This window comes from Sander vitreus, chromosome 11 (assembly GCF_031162955.1).
Source record: "Sander vitreus isolate 19-12246 chromosome 11, sanVit1, whole genome shotgun sequence".
In the NCBI taxonomy this organism is placed as follows: Eukaryota; Metazoa; Chordata; class Actinopteri; order Perciformes; family Percidae; genus Sander; species Sander vitreus.
In genome coordinates this window covers 6,243,645-6,257,243 of record NC_135865.1, presented here as the reverse complement: position 1 = coordinate 6,257,243, position 13,599 = coordinate 6,243,645, and the positions used below count along the sequence as shown (strand labels likewise).

The 13,599-nt window shown below is 41.2% G+C and overlaps 1 protein-coding gene across 2 annotated transcripts in view; it reads left to right on the top strand.

Moving 5' to 3' along the window:
• The window catches only part of tmeff2a (transmembrane protein with EGF-like and two follistatin-like domains 2a), a 126,658-nt gene that overhangs the window by 64,498 nt on the left and 48,561 nt on the right, over positions 1 to 13,599 (top strand). For both annotated transcript variants that reach the window (XM_078263226.1, XM_078263225.1), the window contains exon 4: positions 2,264 to 2,290. In XM_078263226.1, the coding sequence (XP_078119352.1) occupies positions 2,264 to 2,290 (27 nt within the window). The remainder of the gene's footprint in view (positions 1 to 2,263; positions 2,291 to 13,599) is intronic.

Genomic DNA, 13,599 nt, shown 5'->3' with positions numbered 1-13,599 from the left:
CAAAAAAAAAAAACAGACAGATTCAGCAACTGTATGGCCTATTTCTCGCTTAAAATGTTTTCAGAAACACCTTCCGGTGAACTATTTTCGTAAAATAGGAGATCGTATTCAGAACGAGACGCCATTAGAGTCTGTTTTGAAATTCGGGAGCAGCAAGAACCAGGAGACGCGTTCGTCCAATCAGCTGCCATGTGTTGCGTTCCTCACGCTCATCCCCCTCGTCGTTTATATACTGTCTGTGGTCGTTTCCAGTAAGTGTTTTAACATAGGTGTCGAAAGTGGGCACTACGGCAGGAAGTGGTTAGTGCACATTAACAGTGGACTGACGAACCGTGCGACGCACACACGCTCCGAACCGAGACAGGCGAACCGAGCGGTTCGGATGTTTTTTCATCAACCGTACCACCCCTAGTACCCAACCCTAATCACAATCCCCCTTTTCTCAGTCCAGCACTGTGATACTCTGCTTTCAGCCCCTGTTGCTCGCACTGACACACAGATACCACCTTTTGCATCAAGACTTTGAAGCAGAGTGACGGTCGTCAGGGCGTCTAATGCTGATTGAGTCCCATAATCTAGCATCGACCTTTAGAAATGTACAGTACTGTACATTTTGTAATTATAGATTATTGGATTTATTTTTAAGCCACTATGTGTGTAATCTTTATGTGGTATGCATTGTTCTGATTGTATTCTGATGGTGTTTTTTTGTTTTTTTTTGTAAAGAAAATTGACAATCCTGGTGAAAACGGTCTGTGTTGCTTTCAGTCCATAGATCAGTGTCCTTTCATGGGTTGAGGGGGAAAGCAGTGGCGGCGTGCATTGCTGTCTGCCACAGTTTATTTTGTTATACTAAAACGTCTACTCCCACAACTGCACTAATAAAGGGAGCGAGGAGAAAAAAAAGTATTTTTCCAAAACATTTGAATTTCAAAATTTCAAAAAACAAATCAAATTTGCTTGTCAAATTGTTCATATCTACCTTCAATTCGGAGACTTTGACTGGTAGCTTTGAGAGTCACTTTCCCTTGGCACAACTGACCGTCTGCTGCACTGACCTCAAAGAATCATCCCACTGGAGACACGTCAGAAATGCATTTTATCGACCCAACGCTTATGTCATTAAAGTATCAGGACAGCTTGCTGGTCAGACTCTATACATGTTTAGTGTGTGCACCTCTTCTAAACCCTTCTCACATGAGTATTCATATGGAGCAAAGCTATTATCCCCCTACAGGCCCTGCGTCTGGTCTCTGGCCCTGGGCATTTTAGCAGATTGCGTTATGCTGGGCTCAAGTTACACGCTGCCTCTTCTCCGAAGTGCTCATCAGTATCCCTTTCACAGCCGTATTATTAAACAGTTCAGTTAGCTCAATGTGTTTGAGGGAGCTTTACTCAGATTCAGTGTGATAGCCATGGAGAACACATTGACAACTGGAAACAGAGTGTCTTCTGTCAGTCCTACCACGGAAAGGTCCACAGTTGGAGGTGTTATCAGTAAGGGTGGGGGAAAATCGTTGTGATTTCTTTTGAACCATTTTTTTTTACATAGATTTTTTTCCCTAGAATCAATATTTTTCATTTTTTATTTGTACCAATGATTGACCTCAATATTTAATGTTTATACGGTACCGCCGCCACCGACTACCTCATATCTGTTTTCTAACCGAAAGCAGGAAATCCATGTTATGTACTTCTTCATAAATTAAATGACATGTGGCATTCTTTTTTTCATAATTTTTTTTTTTTTTATATATATAAACAATTAGTTTTTAGAAATGTCTCGTGATATATTGTCTCTAGAAGTGTATTATTCAGCTTTTGTTTTTGTTAAAGAAGGACAAGAAAATCTCAATACTATCGAATCGCAGTACTTCCCAATACATATCGTGTCGGCAACAATGTATCGTGAAAGAATCGAATCGGGACAAAAGCATTTCGTCCCAGCCCTAGTTATCATCAATGCACTGCTGTAGAATGGAGAAGATGCATGATGCTCAAAGCCCCAGGGCACCCTGCACTTTGTATGTTTTGAAAATCGGACTCTCAGTATCACTTTCTGCTCCATCTTCAGAGAAATCTCCTCTCACTCAAATGCACCCACAAGCACACAAAGTGTCTCACTCGTCACACTCATACACTCACAAGCAGATATTCACATTGGCCTAGACACACTCTTACATATGCAGACACACACGCTTATTCAGCTAATGTCTTTGGCTGTGTGAGCCTCTGGTTAATAACTGTTTATTCTCCTCCGCAGATGCAGGCTCAGGATCAGGAGACGACGGTAAGATTACTCCCCTCTTCCTCTGCTCTAGCTCCACATGCGCTGCTTTTTAATGTATTTCTCTGGGCCTATGGTCTTCCGCCACTGACAGCAGCATAATATGCTGATTATGGAAAGACGTGTAAACTGTAAGCCCAGACAAGTTCAGTTTATTTCAAGGAAATTCATGGCCTTAAACAATATGGTTATGCATTCTTGAACAAACAAACAGGTTTGACTTGAATGTACTTAAGCGTACAATACGTCATTTTCTGCCACTAGGAGTCTTTCATTTAAAACAATAACAAAAGACTTAGTTTGATGACGTCGTGAAGTGGCGTGGGATGACTGCTGTCATTCAACTTCTCCCGGTTTGGATTCCTTCAGTGTTCAACTGATAAAAACACGGAATAAAGCAGTTTTACCTTCAAAATCAGTGTTTTCGTAACTTATAATGTTTGGTTGCTACTGTTTAGTGTAATTGCATTTATACACCTTATTGTTTTATTTAAAGTTGCTATAATAATAATAATAATAATAATAATAATAATAATAAAAGGTGCAAGCAACGATGAACGGGGCCGTGCATTATTATGACTGTCGAACACTGCACGCAAGATTTAGACTTCCCTCTATATAGTGCATAGCATTGGAAATTAGATAATTAAAATCAACATAAACATAAGCAACGCCATGCCCTGCCCACAATGTTTGGCGTGTGCTAAAGAGCTTGGCAATTTAGCTTCCCCAAGGTCTTTACATTGTCAATGGATCACATGACTACTTCCATGTGAAAGGGGAAACCTGTGGTGGTGAATCCAGAAATGATTTCCAGCCAACTCTGCAGTTCCCTTCAGATCTACAGTGTTGTAGCATCTCTGAGCTCATTGTTTTGGTTTGATGGGCCGCAATGTTAGTGATTTGGTTCAGTGTCACCACTCTCATAATGTGGTTTCAGATGAAACAGGCAGCTGTCTTCAGAAAAAAAAAAAAAAATCAAAAACCCACCGTACACTACCTACCCAGCATTAAACACACGTTCTCCATAGCAGCTTTATAATGTGATATGTGAATTTATTTTGTGTTTACAGCTTCATACCACTGTCCCCACATAAGCCATTTACTTTAAAGGTCCCATGGCATGAAAATTTCACTTTATGAGGTTTTTTAACATTAATATGAGTTCCCCCAGCCTGCCCCAGTGGCTAGAAATGGCGCTAGGTGTAAACCGAGCCCTGGGTATCCTGCTCTGCCTTTGAGAAAATGAAAGCTCAGATGGGCCAATCTGGAATCTTACTTTTATGAGGTCATAAGGAGGAAGGTTACCTCCCCTTTCTCTACTTTACCCGCCCAGAGAATTTGGCCCACCCATGAGAAAGAGAGAGACATCATGGCTTGAAAACAAGCTAAGTGGCAGTTGGTCAAGGCCACACTCCCACCCTCCACCTTGCGGTGCCAAAAAGCAGCATGTCATAGGACCTTTAAAATAAGATAAACCTTTGTTGATAATAATAGGAGGTATAATAGGAAAACTATGGATAATACAGAAACAGTAATTGCAAGGTAAGGTAAACTGACTGTAGTGTGATTAATAGCAGCTGAGTCAGCAGGTCTACTTACCTATATGAACACAAGAAACAGTCAACATCAGTTTTTATGAATATTATTTCCACATTCTAATTTTAAAGCAGATTTTCAAGCAACAAAAGAGCTACCTCTGCCTGCCCGCATACTCTGTTTTGCTATATCTATATCAATATACATCATAGTGCTTTTATAATTGGTTGTTTATTTCTAACTAGACAGGGTAGTAGGGAGTGCTTACAAAGAAAAAAATCATATTAATGTGGCCTTGGTTGCATCACAAAGGAGAGTTTTTTTTGTTTTTAAACAGTCTTTACTCACAACTGCTGCAGTAAATGATAATGAAACTGTGACAGAAAAATTATAAAAAATAAAAATAAAGGCTTGTGATGGATTTTCTGTCTCAAGCAATTTGCAAGTCTCAGCAAGACACTTCTCAGATCATCCGGAGATTTATGGCCTGAAAGAGAGGAAATATTTTGAAACACTGAAAGTATGCTTTGGAAAATGTTCAGCAATTACACAACGCTCCTGTACACGGTTCACAAAAACAGTATTGGCACAGTCCTTTGGGAATCCTAATCTCAAACTGAATTATTTGACTAAGGTCGTTTTTTTGTACAGCTGGGAGGCCCAAAATACAAATCCACTTATACATACACAACAATTCAGGGCTAGTTTCAGAAGGACTTGCAAAGACAGTACACAATATGTGTGGTACAGGAACCTTGTTCTCTTCAAATTACTTATTTAGGGTTGTGTTATTAAGGGAGTGTTAGATTTTCTCCTCACACTGCTGAATGAAAGGAAGTACCGTGGCTGTTTTCTCAGAATAGTGTGTGACCAACATTGCAATTAATAAACGCTGAACGAGAATGCGCGTTGGAAGGGGTTGATAAGTGTGTGAGAGTTTATTGTAATAAGATGGAGAAGAGCTTAGGGCTGTGAGTGACGTTTTCTGAATAACTTTTGTGTGAGTGTCTAATCATATAAAACCTCCATCTGATTAATAATCTGTCTTTCAAATAAGACTCCAATTTGTTGCCTAATTGACTAACAAGACTCGGCTCTAACGTCAGTACCCGTTCGGTAGTCAAGCTCATCTGTCAGAGCATGTTTTAGACGCGTGCATATATTTGCTCCTGTCCGTTTCTATCTGTCGTCCTGTGTGTTTACCCATGCAGTTCCTTCATTAACTCTCACGCATGGAGCCTCACCAAGCATATATGAGAGAAAGATTGGAAAAGAGATTAGTTCACACAAAAAAAAAGCGGGTGGACAGACGGATGAACGAGCGGAAATGAAACTGGTGCTAGGTCAACCAGAGCGAGAGAGAGTGAGTGAGACAGACAGACAGAGACTGAGAGAGAGCGCGAAGGTGGGGGGGGAGGGGGGGGTGGGGGGGGGGTTGATGGACAAAGAAATGGCCTGAGGAAAGTTGCAAAATAGATAACAGAACTGAAGAAACAGAAGGCGAGTGATGCAGAGAAGGAGGGGAGGCAGCGATAGGAAACATGAGGAGAAAAGACATTTTCATACGTCTTAACACAATCTTCAGAACATTTGCATCTGATAATGCTTGGCAAGGACCCTTGTGATGCAGCAGGGTAAAAAGCATAACCTAAACCTGCATTATGTATTCACATGTGGGCTGTAAAAGCTGACATGAGCATTTGTCTCTTTTCTTGTTATTCCATCTACCAATGCCATTTAAGTCTAACTCTGTGCTGTGTTGTAGATTGTGACAAGGATCACACTTCCCAGGAGAGTTTTCTAAAGCATTTTATTGCGAGGCGCCATCATAACTTCCTGCAATTGTAGAGAAATAAAGCATTCACAGGGTCTCACTTGCATTAAAATGCCGGGCCTCCCAGGGAAACGTCTACAATAAAAAGAGTAGGAAAGAGAGCATGATGTATTCTAAAAAATATTATAGCACACAGCATTTGAGTGTTTGCGAAAGTGTAAAAAGTTGATTAAACAGTGTGTTTGTCTGCTCTAACATATGCTGCAAATGTTAGCATGCCCAGCTAAATAGCTTACTACCTATAGTAGAGACCGAATTTTATTGCAATGGAGCCATGTGGGGTTACATTACAAAAGCCCTGTTCACAATAGCACATCCCGGTGTAGTATTAGCCCACTGTGTGGGAGCCAGTCCTTGATGCTTTCAGAGTTTAGGCTAACATTGTTGGCTCTGTCCTGCTCTTTATTCCATTTGGGTTGTTCACACTCCAGTAGCCCCAGCAATGTTACCGGAGATAGTGTATAAGTTCGACCTCATCCTGAAAGCCTTTCTTGTCTGCTTTTCACGTTGTTGTTTTGTTGGGTTTGGTGAACCAAAGACATATTTACATGGACAATAAAGATATATTCTATTATATTCCTTTGTAAAGCTAAATGTGAAACATACCATTTGAAAATACAATCAATAATCCAACCTCTGTTTAAGAGAGGTGTTGATTCAGCTTTATGGTCATTTTGGAGGCTGCAGAGTTGGGTCTCTCTTGCATGAATGCTGTCTGTGTAATAGATTCACAAAATGCTCAATACTAGCCAACTAGGTCTGAAAAGAAAACTCGGCCGCTGCAAGCTATAGGCCAGCCCTGCCATACACTTATATAGACAAACATCGTCGCATATGCAAAACATCAGGGCTGTAGTCAAGTCCACCTTTGTCGAGTCCTAGACATGTCCAAGACCAGGACTAGTCAAGGCCGAGTCCAAAGAGGATCAAGTCCAAGTCAAGACCGAGTCCAAATGAAAGACAAGTCAAGTCAATACCGAGAAAGAAAAAAAAAAAAGATTCCTCTTCAAGACCACCTACTTACCTGTTCATAATTTATGTGATGTGAGAGACAGTATATCAACTATTTTAAGATGATCATTTTGCATTATTACTTTTAATGATCAAAAAGCAAGTGTAGAGTAACACACTATAGCATCAAATTAGGCCTTATTATTTACTTAAAATATAAATGTTCCCATTCTTGAACGTATTACTCGTGCTGAAGAATTCATAGAATTCATAGAGTCCAATGGCAGAGTCCGAGACAAGTCCGAGTCCAAATACCAACGAGGCCAAGACGAGTCCGAGTCAACAGAAAAGCGTCTGGAGTCCGGACTCAAGTACTTAAGCTCTGCAAAACATAGAGTGTAAACAGAGTGCATTAGGGTGTAGAATTGTATTACAGCACTTGACTGTGCCGTCATGACAGAAAACAGCAGAGATGAACAGTAAAGCATCAGGCAGGGAAAGGGTGAAAAGTTTAGTGTCTTTTTTTACATTAAAATAAGCCGTCATCCTCTAAAATCAAGTAGATAGATTTTTCTTTTTTTTTCCTGAATATCCCAACGGAAGCTCTTCATCAACGCTCACCTTTTTGAGACCTCTGGGTGGTTTGAAGTAGAAGCTGGAGGACTGTCCTTATTCTCCAACTGTCTGATAAACGTGACAAATCGATCATGCAGGAAGAAAAGAGACAATTAAGACAAAATAGCTCAGGGCCAGAGAGGGTAGTTGTGCAGTAGGGGAGTGAGAGGCTAAAGAAGAGGGCAAGGACAGGAAGAGGAGAAAAACAAACACACCCTATAAAGATAGAATCATAGCGGAGGTCAGAATAGATGGAGAGATACAGTAGAAGGAGACAGAAGGGAAGGAAACGGGAAGGAGGAGTGGAGCTGGCAGGGGTGGAGGAAGAGGAGAGCTGCTGGTGTTTTACGAGCAGGGGAGAAGGTTAAAGAAAGTGGTTGTAAAAAGTGGGTTGGACTCCTGTAGAGGAAACCGGCAGTGGAGAGCCATCCTGGTAAAAAAAAATCAAACGTATTTTAATGGCCAATGATAAATCTACACACATAAAGCGCCGCTCAGCTGGGTAGTTGCCAGTTTCATTGGCTTTATATGTGTGAATGTGTGTGTGCAGGCTAGCTGCGATGCATGTGTGCATTTACCCCTGTTAAGAGTGTCTTCTCTTGTTTACGTGATCTAATAAATGAGACCACAAGTCAACTGTGCAGGGAGATGCCCTAAGGACGTGAGTCTGGTCACATGAAATCAGACATTTGTCCAAATCAAATTGTACAGTGGGGAAATTGAGTTTCTACTCACATGATCACGGAGGAACAAAGGACAACCAAAGCCTTAAACCTAAAAGATGTCTGTGGGTCTCAACAAAGTCCTGTACAGTGTGTTTTTTGAGCAAGGCTACAGAGACAGTGGCAGCTCTGTGAAGCTGCTATGCCCCCTGTGAAGAAAACCAAACTGTAAGAGAGATTCATATTTGCCATGAAATTTTATTCAGGTGGGAGCGGTCGTAAAATGTGTAAGAACCATGGTCAGCTTCAGGAGGGGAGAGAATGGCTGTTACTGCCCTATACCAAATGTAACGAATATAAATCACCATTTACTGAGAATTCTCCATGGTATAATTGCTAGCGGAGGGTGTCTCTTCTGAAATAGTTTTCTGTGGCTGGCCAGAGGTGTGTGGTTGGGAAGACATGTAAGGTTTTCATTGGCAGGAGTTGAGAGGGGGTAGGAGATGCATGTTCTTGTCTGATAAGTTAACACACAGAGACACAGGGCCCTATCTTGCACCCAGCGCAATTAACTTTGTACACCGACGCATGTACCATTCCTATTTTGGACCAGACGCACAGCGGACTTTTCCCTCCACAGACTCACGTCGTTAAATTAGGGAATGAATTTGCACTCCCGGGGGGCTGGTTCAACAAAAAGAGGAGGCGTGTTCCGGCGCAAACGTTCCCTTGTGCTATTTTGCAGTTTCAGAAAACAATTCCGCCACAGACCAGGAAAAACCTAGTCCAAAGTCAGTGGCGCATTATTCAGATGCTATTTTAAGGGCGCATGCTTGGCCGTAATGTAGAGTGTGCACACCGCGCGTACACTTTGCTTCTCTCATCTCACGGACCCAGCAGTTCCCATTTTTGCAAACCATACATAAATACAAGGAAAAATATGACCTTGTTTTACACAACATTTCCATGAATCATGGATGTGTTGATGACATAAATGAGGAAATATTAGAGGACTTAAGGAGATGTGATGTTGAACTGCATGTGCCGATGCCACTTAACCCAAATGCCCCAGCAGCAGCACGGGAGAGGAGAGACAGAAGAGCTGCATCGTCTATAGTGAGGTAATCTCGGTCTAACGTTAGACTACATTGCAAAACTATCACCATGCATTCAGTGAGAGTGAGCCCAAAACATTGGAAAGTATGTTTTTGTGACATTTCTTTATGTCGCCTGCTTTTAAAGGGAATGTGAGATAACGCTCTGATTGGTTTATTGCACATTACGCCCAAACCACGCGTATGAGTAGTGTAGCTACTTCAGACCAACCCATTTTAGATTTGCGGAGATCCACCCACAAAGCTACTTGCGTTTGGCGTTTGATACTTGTGTTTCAGATCGTTAAAATAGGGCCCACAGAGATTATCAGTGATAACAATATACATTATACACATGTCAACCACATGGTGGTGCAAGAGGAAAAGTCAGGGGATCCTCAAACTGATTACTAAGAATGTCTTTATAAAATGAGAGTCAAAAATGGCAAGTTATTTATTGAGATAAATACCCCCCCTCCCCCCCCCCAGGACGGTTATGATTGGTATGAAGAAATGCTAATAAGCCAGAGCGGGTTTTCTCTTATCGCAGAATAGATAAACGGTGTAGCCAGGCCATACTCCAGCCTGACACAGTGCTGTGGAGATAGGTCTGGCAATCCGAGATTAAGACTAAAAGTGGTGGACTGACATCCTGACAGACCAACATTGCCATCCCTAAAGACATGCAGCTAGCATGGCCAACAAACATGTACATGAAGTTAACCACTGAATCTCTAAAATATCTTTCTATAGAGAATCCAGCCTGTTAAAATGCTAGTTTTCAACCAGTAACTTTAATTATTTACTATATTTTTAAAAGGCCTAAATGTACTTTAGGTTTGTGGCTTTTTCAATTCAATATTAAATATGTACTTTTTGTAAAAAAAAAATCCTCCAGTAAACCTAAATTAGTCCCAAATAAAACCAACCAGAACACTGGTTAGGAGCTGCAGGACAATCTCGCCACAAGCCCCGGCATTAAAGTGACCTCATTTCACTGCGTATTTCAAAGGGTAACTCTTATCTAAATGAAGTGCTTTGTCAAGGTCAGAACAGCGTCCCGTAACTTATCAGAGCCACTTTTCTGTTTAAATGGTAAAAAACGACTTCATTACGAGTCCTTAGCGGCAGCCCGAGAGAATCAGTCTGTCTGCAGTCTTAATTCTAGTATTTACGAGGCATTCTTGGAAGAGTCTCTCTCAGTCTTTTCAGCTACCTGGTTTCCTTTGTCTGTCTCTCTAATTAATTGCTGAGCTTTGTTCAGGCTGAGACTTTTTCAGCACAAGTCCTTCAGTACTCTCAAGACTATTAAAATCACTGTACTGTCATTCTATCATTGTTGATGACTACAGCTGCAAAAGTGAATCGATTTATCGATTAGTTGTTAACTATCAAATGAATCGCCAACTACTTTGATAATCCATTAATCGGTTATTTTTATGTAAAAATTCTCTGATTCCAGTTTCTTAAACGTGATTAATTTGTAGTTTCTTTACTCCTCTATGACAGTAAACTAAAGAGGTTGTGGACAAAAACAAGACATCTTGGGCTTTGGAATACACTGATCGACATTTGTCATCATTTTCTGACATTTTATAGACCAACCAACTAATCGATTAATCGAGAAAATAATTGACAATGAAAGTAATCGTTACTTGCAGCCCTATTGATGACAATGAACGGTATCTCTGGATAGATAGTGATATTAGATTTGGGTTTGTATATTCACATGCACATGCAATACACCCTGCCTCTACCCTTTGTTTTACATCTACTTTCCTGAGTGTTGACTAATGAAAGAATAAGCACAGTACTTGGCTTAAATGAAATACAATGGCCTGATTGGGGTAATTAATCTAATGATCAAACCCACAACACTATGGATTTGCAAGCACTTCATTAATTTGAATTAAGGGGCGAGGCTCCACCCCTGGTGCAATTATGAATTCAATTTCAATTGATCTCCCTTGGTCGATATGCAGCAATGCACAAAAATGATTTGATGAGGTAGCCCTTCACACCATTATGTTATGGACTTTCCAAATATTGTGAAGCAACTCCGGTATTAGGCCTAATATTAGCTGACATTCAGAATAATCAAGAATAATCTCTGCTCTGCTGACACAGTCTCAGTGTTGGGTGTCATGGTGCCTGTTTGCCTGCTCTGACTTTGGAAACAATTGGAAGTTAGACTAGAATAGAACAGGATGGTGAGTTACTGAGGTAAAATAGATGGCTGACCTGCGCTTCCCCTGGTGATTGTTCCACCATCCATTCCGGCTTCAGCAGCCTCCACAATGACCAGCTGCTGCCCCAGTCACATTGCTATTGCTATGGTAACCAACTTAGAGGTTTAGGGAAGTGAGTAATCTAATCTTCCCACTTTGTGGCATAGCGATAAGGCTCACCACAGCCAGCCCACCTGTGTGTGTGTGTGTGTGTGTGTGTGTGTGTGTGTGTGTGTGTGTGTGTGTCCTATTTGGTCATTCTATAATGTATGTCTTACTTACACACACACACACACACACACACACACACACACACACACACACACACAAAACCTATCTAGCCAATATGTTCCACCCTAATAGGCAGGTGAAAGCACAAGGGCAGATAGGCTTCCAGCCCTGTTGAAAAGTCTGAACCTTACTGATTTTGACATTCTTACATTTTATTGCACAGGTTAATGTAGGAGATATTTGACTTGTTTCAACAATTTCTGCAATATCAATTATTCAGTGCCACATTTTAGATCATATCCCAAACACTATGAATCCGTCGAGCTACATGCACACAGCAAGCAGACGTGTACATGTTCACCTACGTTAATGCGCTGTATACGTTTTTACACTTACACGACAATACAATGGAATAATGGTGTTTGCTTAATGGGCTGTTGTTTTTTTCTGTGCGGTGATGGTGAGTTGATTATCAACGGCTGACTGTCTGGTTATACCTCTGTTAGTCTCCCTTTGCCAGACCTTCCTCCACACAGCAATCCGGGATGGGAGAAAAACGTGCTCTGGTTTATTGGCATTTCTTTAAACCAATCACAGTCGTCTTGGGCGGTGCTAAGCACCAGACGGAGCAACGGTGCCTCTGCAAAATAGTCTCGAAAGGAACTTGTTTTGGTGGAACATGTGTACGTTCAAAAGTTGTTTAAGTCGTGCAACAGAAAACTCAGATTGGACAGATAGTCTAGCTAGCTGTCTGGATTTACCCTGCAGAGATCTGAGGAGCAGTTAACCATAGTCCTCAGAAATCCACCGGAGTTTAGAATGCCAACACAAAGAAAGAGGAAGGTGACGGACATCCGGTGGAATTTCCGTTGACCAAGCCTATGAGAACAGCTTTACAGAGACACTAAATTGTGAACGCTGACCATGTAAGTGGTTTCCAGGACTACAAACGTCTATCAGAGAAAAGCTTCAAACATTAGATAAATTACAAGCATAGCAAGACTGAAATGAGAAAACAAATATAAAACCATGCAACCGGGTTTATAATTCATGAATTCAAAGGTAGAACTGTAACTTTGTGCTCTACTTAGATATTTCAGGAAATGCTAATATAGTGTATAGGACTGTGCTTTCTTTATTTTGCAGTTTCACTGATGATGCAGAATGTATAAATAAGCTTAAATGGGCTTCACCTCTACCTGCAAAGACATGATTAGCTGTAGTTTTATGGCGCTTACCCACTGCTAGTACCAGTCGACTCGACTCGGTGCCCCGTCCTCCTTTTTCCATTGCAGATTTAGTACCGCCTCATGCCTGAGGCAAGCGTGGCTGGTCTCTCCGACCAATCAGTAGCCTGCAGGTTTTCACGTCACCTTTTGGTATCGCCTCAGCTAGCTTGGAACCTCAACGGAGGTGATACTAAAAAAAGTACCTGTTAGAGGTACCAGGGACTAGAAAAAGGCGAGTAGAGTCGAGGCAAGTCGAGCAGGTACCATGTCATAGAAAAATGTCAATAGTTGCTAAAACATAGGTGCTAATGAAAGCTAGTTAGTGTAACAAGCAGCAGCATTAACAAACGAGGCTGTGGTTTAACCGCTGTAAGATCTTCAATTTATTTATTTTTTGCTTAAAATATGTCATTTAAAACATTTTAAATCCAGAAGCTTTGTGCATGATACACACAACCAGTGCTAAGCTACAGTTTGTCATTCCTATGCTGAAACCTAATGTTTTCATTTGTACACAAGTCTCTTTGGATAAACATCTACCAAATAGCAGCATTACATACTCAATTTATATTCAGACAATTGTGAAACTAAAGATAAAAGGTTAGGGACCTTGTTCTGGTACATGTTGTACACACAAACAGTCCCATTCCTCACAGAGTACAGCACATGAAAAGGAAGGGCATATGAGGTTCATTGAAATGTACACCATGATAGTCGCTACGTTAGAACCGCTCTATCTCATGGTCTCACTGAGCATGCGTTCAGGCAGTGCACAAGAGAGAAGCTTGGCCGATAAGCCTTTATTTTGGCACGGGGATAACTTTGTAATATAGACAGAGAGGGATGGGATCTGCAAATGAGATAGAAGCAAAGTCGTTAGATCCCTTCATCCGCACACGTTCACTCTCTCTCACACACTTTCCTTTACC